The sequence below is a fragment of the Neophocaena asiaeorientalis genome, unplaced genomic scaffold, assembly GCF_003031525.2.
Source record: "Neophocaena asiaeorientalis asiaeorientalis breed wild unplaced genomic scaffold, Neophocaena_asiaeorientalis_V1.1 scaffold391, whole genome shotgun sequence".
Taxonomy (NCBI): domain Eukaryota; kingdom Metazoa; phylum Chordata; class Mammalia; order Artiodactyla; family Phocoenidae; genus Neophocaena; species Neophocaena asiaeorientalis.
In genome coordinates this window covers 1978750-1987183 of record NW_020174056.1, presented here as the reverse complement: position 1 = coordinate 1987183, position 8434 = coordinate 1978750, and the positions used below count along the sequence as shown (strand labels likewise).

Here is an 8434-nt window from a genome sequence, read left to right as displayed (position 1 = left end):
CACAGCCTGCAGGTACACACTCTTATATGCCTTGTATAGTCTATCCATTAGCTGAGTGCCAAAGTAAAGACCTTCCCATCTCCCAAATTCCAGACTGCTCACTTGGTTCTAGACTCCCAGGTTTCCTGGGCCTGGCCTACTTGAACGGTATGTATTTTCTAACCTGCGTTCACGGCTTTGTGTGAGCATTCCCAGTATTTGTGCCTTGTTAACTGATCTGCTGTTGCCCACTGTCCCTGTACAAAGATCTAAAACCACTCCTCTTTCGGAGGGGGATGGATGGGAAGACTTTTGATGCGCTCAATCATGTTCCTTTACTCAGTGTTTTCCCAGTTGCCAAATGCCTTCCATGTGACTGTGAATGAGAAAGTGATAAATTGGTACAAGGCTCAAGATATCTCTCCCCTCTTATCAGCTGTAAAGCTAGAATAGAAACTGATCGGTACCAGAAATTCACTCAATCATATAAATGTCTCATCTAAAAATAAAAGCCAAATACACATTTCTTTGTTTCTTGCATATATTTACAGTATAAATACTAATTTGTTTTCAAAGTACATATTCTTTTAACAATTAGCAAAAGTTATCTAGAATGGGACAGCAATTTAACGTAAAGCCTTTGTAGTAGTGATTAAGGAAAAAATAGAACTGTTTTGGGGATAAGGGATTCTAGAAGGAATATGAATGGGCATGATGATCTGAACTTGCTAAGGGAATGTGAAGCAGCTTACTCCGCGTTGCACTGCCGATACAGCATGTTAAAGGACTACTGTGTGAGACAGCAACCGGGATGGGGTGTTGTAAAAACTAAACCTGGGAGATATAAAAAGTACACATGCTTGCATAGTGCGTTAATCTTGAAGCTCAACATTTCATTCTCATTTTCAATAACTTAAATGAATAGTACTTAAAACACATCACACAAAATTAAAAGACTTGTGCATATATTTCAGATTTCAACATTAATGTCAAAAATACATAGTATGATTTTACATAGGATTTGTGCTACATTAGAACACTAAAGACAAACATCACTTGAGTAGTAAGGAAAACATTAAATATTAAATAACTGAGAAACGAAACGTGTAAACACTAATCTAACTGTGGCGGGGGTGGGGGGTGGTTTGCTCTTGCAATAAGTCCAGTGAAGTGGTTTCGACAGTACAAAAAGGGTTAGGACATGAGTGTTTCCAGTCTCCTTGGAATATGTGGATCTCATCCCAGGAATCCTTTCATAAAAACTGGTCCAGGATAACAGGAGAGGACCCACTCTCCTGCTTGTTAATTTGGTACACTCCCTTCTACGCTATTTTTTACTTTCAAACTTGGGTACTGAGCAAATACTTTAAATTGTCACTCTTTATCAACATCTTGGTGAAAACTGAGGGTTTGTTGGCGATTCAGTGTAAGATTTGAGTTCATATGCAGCACCGCTATCAACTTCCATCGACTTTCTAGAGAACAGGAGCCGTACATCTCTATGGAGGTAGATCTTTCCAGATTTAGAACTCTGGAACCTAAACAAAGAAACAACAAAATGATGCTTCATTTCAGGGAATTAGTGTTTAAAACAAACAAACCTGAGTAATTAAAATTTGAAAGCAGGAAGGATTAGTCTTGCTACAACATTAACAGTGCCTCTTTAACAAGATACTTAAAGTCTTATATTGCCAAAGCACTTGCTGCTATTTCAGTGCCTCTCCCTCACTATCCCTAAACATTCCATACTCCCTTTCCCCTCTTACAATGACAGAGGTGCTTCTTTTTGTAAATCTGGGTTTCACATGCAATCTGACTCTATATCCCTGACACCACAGCACATGCACCTTTCCTTACCTGTAGTATGCACTTTCAGTTCACATCAGCCAATTACACTACATTTGGGCATCTTCTAGCTACAAAGAATGACCCATTTCACACAACTTGCCCTCCTACAATTTTGAGTACATTAAAATGGATTCCACACTTGGAAAGTCACCACAGAAAACTCTCAAGTTTTGAGACAATCACAGGATGAGAAAGGACTGCTACCACCAGTAGTGGCTAGCTAAATAAAGCCTAATCATCATTAGAAACCAAGAGGAAAGTTAGCAGTGAAATGAAAATGGTTATCAAAGCTGTATATGGAACTGTTTCTATCCTCTGCTAACAGCTTATAGCATAATACAGGGGGTTGGAGGCTTTAATCACATAAACTTAACTGGCAGATAGTCAAACATACCCTTTAGTGTTAATTTCTCTAGTTTCCCCTTTGCATAGCAGAAGTATCTGGGTTTGTGGATTGTATTCCCAAATTAGCTGAAAAATCTGGTGGTCAGTTGTATATATTAAAGCAGACCTCAGACTGGCTCACTCTTTGATTCTTTCTGCAGTTTTTCACCTTCTCAACCTGAAGAAGAACATGGTGAGCTTTGGGAATTATGCCATGCCTTCTAAAGCAGTTTCTTTACAGCATTTAAGGTATCTAATCATTATGTGGAGATGACAAAAGCTGGGCTAGTTGACTTTTTGGCGAATGTTGGTTACATATGGCTAAGGCTGTTGTAACAGATTGAAGTTACCTCCTCCTGATGAATAGGGCTCCTTGGAGTAAGCAGTTAAGCTAAGATGAGTTACTGTCACTGATGTGATTGAGGACTTCTTATGAACAACATCAGAAAATTATTAGGAATAGAGTTACAGGCAAAGGGCTACTGAGTTCTCTTCTAAGCAATACACTTGCTCATTGATCTTAAGAACTACACTAGGATTTCAGGGCTAAAAACCTTACCCTACGATGCTGGAAGCATGGACCTCAAGAGCAAACAAATGGTTTCTCACAACCTAGAGCTATTAGCTGGTAGTAAAAGTTTGAGGAAAATATATTTCTAATGGAATCACCAGAATATAAGCTGTATAAGAACAGAGATTTTGTCCCTGCTGTTTCCAAGAGTCTAGAAGCATGCCGGACACATCAATGTTTGTTGAATGAATGAATGAATATGAAAGTTAAGAATTTCCCTGTCCAACTCAGCAGCCACAAGCCACATGTGGCTACTGAGCACCTGAAATGTGGCTAGTTCAAACTGAGTACAGCAAAGGAATGTAAATATCTCATTAATAATTTTTATATAGATTACATATTCCAATTATAACATTTGTATGTTAGGTTAAATAAAATATATTAAACCTCTGCTTCTTATTACTTTTTTTAATGTGGCTACTAGAAAATATAGAACTATATATATGGCTCATATTACAATTCTATTGGACAGCACTGGTTTAGACAACTGTGCTTCACTTCCCCCAGATATATTAGCATTGTTTTGCTATAACATAGTTTCCATTACACAGCTATAAATGAAAACTCCCCTAATTCAACAAGTAGTAATGACTGAAGGAAGATATGCCATGTGTTTTCTGCATCCTGGCATATCATAAAGAGTGTCGAAGTTAAGCAAATTCCAAGGGGCACTCGTCTAGTTAGAATGACAGTTTTTAAAAATAAACTAAAAATTTTAGAGTTTTCTTCTAAAGTAACGTATTTGCATATTCATTTGAAACATTACCTCAGATGTATGAGGTAGCGTAATAACCGTTCTTCTGTATGTCGGATGTTCTCTTTATTAACACTTCTCTTCATTTCTTGTTTAACAGGTACAGAAAAAGTTCTTTGTCGTAGGAATGTCTGATGATTGGCTGGCATATCTCGTAAGTCATATATCACAACAAACATCTTCACCACAGTCTTATTAGGATTAAATAAGGTCTGAAGAAACAATATAGAAATTATTCTTTAAAAACAGTAATTTGTTCATTTGATTCAAAATGATTGTGCCAATAATAAAATAGGCTTTTCAATAATAAATTAATCCCAGTGGATATAATTCAGTTTGGGGGAATAAAGTTAATAAAATTTCAGAAGTTTATGAAATGATATTCAATATTTTTTAATGGTTCAATTAGATTTTTTTTTACAGAAATAAAAGAAATAAAAGCTCCTGTAACAAATCAAAATCTTTAGTCACAAATCTCATATTAATAATAGATAATACATAACATTTACTCTTGTTCATATTTTAAGAAATGGTTCCATTAGATTAAGCAAAATACATCTTCACTGAATTAAAACATTCCAGTTCAACTACTTCAAACACTAGCTTTATTAAAATGAGTCAACTGAAAAATGCTCAAAATAGAATTTTAGTTTTCCTCACATCTTAATAGTGAATAAATAGAATTTTTTTAAATAAAAAAATAAAATCTTGGTAAAACTAGACTTTGATATGATGTTTCAGGTACATATGGTTATTATAAAATTTAAAATATATTCTCAAAAAAGAGAATTTTTCTTGTTTGGAAATTTTTCCAAGTTTAGAAAATAAAGTTCATTATTATTAGTTACAAAGTAGGCTAAGTAATACTTCATGTTCTCACAGTTGGATTCATTTCAAACACTGCAGTGACACTAGACTTTTTTTTAAATCATCATCAATATCATAATAGACTGAAATTAAATTCAGTTGCTACTTGGCCATTAATAACTGAAGGAATATTATTTTTTAAAGTACTAATTTTTAAACAAAATTCCAAGCTGCTGATTTGACTTTAACCAAATTACCAACACATCAATAGGTAACTTGGTGCCCATGCTTTCAGAAGCTCATCCGTGGCACTGGACATCACTCACTGAATCAAAATGAGAAATATATCAATATTATGATCCAATTTTTGAAATCTAGTGAGTCTTAAGATTAAGGCTAATAATACATTTAACAACCACAACAGCTAGCAAGCCAGGAATTCAAGCCATGTTTATACATGATTAAATTTATACAAGGAATGAAAGACATACCCAAATTTCAGATTTAAAATAGCCAGTAGAGTTGGTAGTCTTCAAACAAGGGGTAAATGTGCTGCCTCTGGGTTTATGCCTCATTATTATGACACCTGATAGCTAGCTTTCCAGTGACCCACACTTTCACAAGCGCTACAGAGCCAGAGGCAAGAGATCAGAAGATGATCACTCTTTTAGTTCAAGAAATCCATTCAACATAAAAATCTTACTTTAAAATGCAGTGATTTTTCCTTGGTAAAATTTATACGTATGTACATACATGCATATATATTGCCTAGTACTATGTTTCATTCCTGTGCGATACGAAATAAAAAAATGTACAGACTCTTCACTATACTGGAACAATGAAGATGAGTAAAAGTGGTCCTTTGAAGCACTGATCACACTGAAGCCAAAGGTCATCAAAAGGCTTGCTGAATTAGACCAGATCCTTAGTGTGAGGAACTCAGCTAGACTCTTTTTTTTTTTTTAATTTCAGCTTTATTGAGGTACAGTTGACAAATCTCAGCTAGACTCCTTCCAAGAGTTGCAAGAGCCAACACTGTAATAGACTTGCACGCTTACAGGATTATCCTGGGTCTGACTTGGAGATGAACTCAATCACAAACTGGTCTTGATATAAAATTACTCTTCTGAGAATCCTAGATCAAGGATGATGAAGGATTTCTGCTCTGGGCTAGTGGGGTTCTCCTAAGCCAAAACTAGATCAACACCTAGACCAAAAGGAAAGAGGCATTCTTTGCCCTGACATCTGTCGGACTGCATTTCTGCTTTGTGTAACCGTCTCATTAAATCAATTTTAGAAATTATTACAGTAGGGATAATATAATTTTGCTTCCCATGTTTCCCTGACAAAGCAATACTAATATTTGGGGTCTCCTTTTACATAGGTCAATCTCAATCCGGCTTATTATATTAAGTAGAAGGTACTGGTAACCTAAATTCTAATTATACTGAAAATAGCTCTATTTAAATTATGTTAACTGTCATACCTATTTTTCTAAAGCATTCACCTTGATTAGCTTATTAATGCTTTCCTTTTATGGAGGTCCCCAAATGGTCATTCCTGAGGCAGAGCAGGGAAACTCCAAACAAAGCTGCAGCCCCACTGTTACTTACCAAAGTTGTTGCAGCAGCAGTAGCAGGAGAAAGGGCTAAGTTCTATATGTATGTGAGAGAATGATTATTGCAATTGTAGGCTATAAAACACATACCACTTGTATTGTTCCTGAAGGAGGTACTCGATAACCCCTTTTACCAAGGGACTCTAAAGTAATCACACCCTTGAAATAAAAGAAGACAAACTGAGTACAAACTGATGCATATATATACATAAAAGACTAAAATAAGAATAATAAATCATGTAATTACTAACATTTCAGAATTTTATTTGTATGGAAAAACATTCACATTGAATTAATAGAGATACATTCTATGAATATGAAATAGTGAGGATCCCACCTCACTAGGAAACAATTTACTGTTCTTCCTAGAGATGCTTCAATAAACAATACATAACATCAATGACCATACTGCTTGAAATTAATATTAAGATATAGAAGTGAGAAGTTCTTTAACTAAAAAGGAAATCAAGGGAGATGACAGGATTATTCTCTTGTACCATGTGGGAGCAGGGAAATGAAGCAAAACAATTTATTGGTCTTTGGACATACAGAAACTCAGGAATGAGGACTGATCCTAAGTCTTTCCCAAAAATGAAGTCAATTCTTCAGTCAGAAAGTTGCGTTGTTATATACGTATATGGACTTCTGACTAGAGACAGACCAGCATCATCAGCATCACCTGTGAACTTGTTAGAAATGCATAATTTGTGGCTTCTCCCCAGAGCTACCAAATCAAATCTGCATTTTAACAAGATTCCCCAGATGATATCAGATGTATATTAAAGTTTGAGAGGCACTGCCATATTATATAAAATAGTTTTCTGAGAAAGATGCTGTAATCACTGCAGAAGTCGAAACAATGACAAACAGTATAAATTAAAACATGGGAAGCTAAGATTGAATGTGTGAAAGTTTCTAGATAACCAGGATGACCAAATTACTACAGGTGGTGACTGTGATACTTAATTCTTAGGTAGCTTTAAGAAACAAATGCTGATTCATTTAACTGGGTGAATAGTTTTCTTTTGAGTAGTTAAGTAGAATAATTACATGCTCTACAACTCATGTCCCATCATTTTACACTGTACCTGCCAAAACGTGTCAACCTTATGTAAAAGTAAATATAAAACAGGACTGTCCCATCAGGCAACATCTGTTGGGTTGGCCAGGGGAGGCGGTAGGGGGTAGAAAGCAGTGGACAAAGGTAAAAGGGAAGGCCAGACTCTAATATGTGAATACCTAATCTCCAAGTGAACAGCAATTGACAATCAGAATATTAAATTAATACGTTAATAATGGAAAATGTTCATGGAAATGGGCACTGAAAAGACATATGTGGTTCTTAACAAATATGATTACATGGTCATTTAAAGCATGAAAACAGCATATCAACAAACTGCATCCCTAACCAAAACAGTAATGAAGCTTTAATAATTTTTCTCTTACAATCTTCTCTACATGAAAAAATGCTATGGTATATAATGCTCCTCTTCTTCCTAGTTCCAGAAAGAAAAAGCAGAATATATCTAAATAATAGCTACCTTTCTAATCACATTGCTCCAGGCAATATATTACTGTTTTTCCTTGCCATCCTCCGCTAAATATATATAAGAAAACTGGTGAGGGAAAATCTACTACCAAGCCTACACTTACTTCCTTTAATACAATACAACTCTAATAGATTTTAGAACATAATAACAGTAACCAAATCAATTTATAAAGAAAGAATATGGATAAAACTCCTCAAAGTTTAAGGCAACACTTTACAACAATTATTTCTAAGCAATATAAGACTAGTATTGGCAATGGCAAGTTAGGAATTTTGAAGAGATTGGGAAAGTATTTGGAATTTTATTTGTATTATTATTAAATTTATTATTATTTTTTAAATTTCATTATTTTAATTGGTTGGCATATTAATATTTCCACCTAGAAAGTTACTGTATTTAACATAAAGAAGAAAAATACATTTTCTTCTGGCATTTTAGGATGGAATAGGTAGATTAAGATGAACTAAATTTGGTCAAAATCTTACACAAAAAATTCTCAAGTGACTGGGGAATAGAGAATATGCAAAGCTAAGTAAAACTGAAGGAGGTATATCTTAATTTCGTTAATTATAAATAGAATAAAATATATAAAATATATAGTGCTGTTAATATGATCATAAAGCAAGTCATACCATGAATTTGCCACAGGCAAAACTGCTTTAGACCTTTCTGCCTGGTTCCACCGTGCAATAGTTTCTAAACAGTGAAATGTTGCCATATTACGTAACACTTGGAGAACATTTTTACTACTGACGTAGGATTGGAGAGAGACATTTATATGGCTTTGAGCTAGTCTAAAAGGAATTATTTAATGAAAAGCCCTGTACTATCTCTACTCCACAAAGACAGAATTCTCTGTGCTAAAATTTCACCCTTGCAAGTCATTTGTATAATTTGTCATGAGAGGTCCCAAAGTTATTATT

The 8434-nt window shown here is 34.8% G+C and overlaps 1 protein-coding gene across 9 annotated transcripts in view; it reads right to left on the bottom strand.

The window, feature by feature from the left end:
* Positions 1 to 927: 927 nt before the first annotated feature.
* ATOSA (atos homolog A) overlaps positions 928 to 8434 on the bottom strand; it is an 86272-nt gene continuing 78765 nt past the window's right edge. For 6 of the 9 annotated variants that reach the window (XM_024754334.1, XM_024754339.1, XM_024754337.1 and 3 more), the window contains 3 exons: positions 6052 to 6120; positions 3549 to 3748; positions 928 to 1517 (listed from right to left, as the gene is read on the bottom strand). In XM_024754334.1, the coding sequence (XP_024610102.1) occupies positions 1364 to 1517; positions 3549 to 3748; positions 6052 to 6120 (423 nt within the window). In that variant the 3' untranslated portion in view covers positions 928 to 1363. Of the gene's footprint in view, positions 1518 to 3548; positions 3749 to 5956; positions 6121 to 8434 lie in introns of those variants that run through there. The other 3 variants (XR_003004426.1, XR_003004427.1, XM_024754338.1) reach the window with 2 other exon arrangements.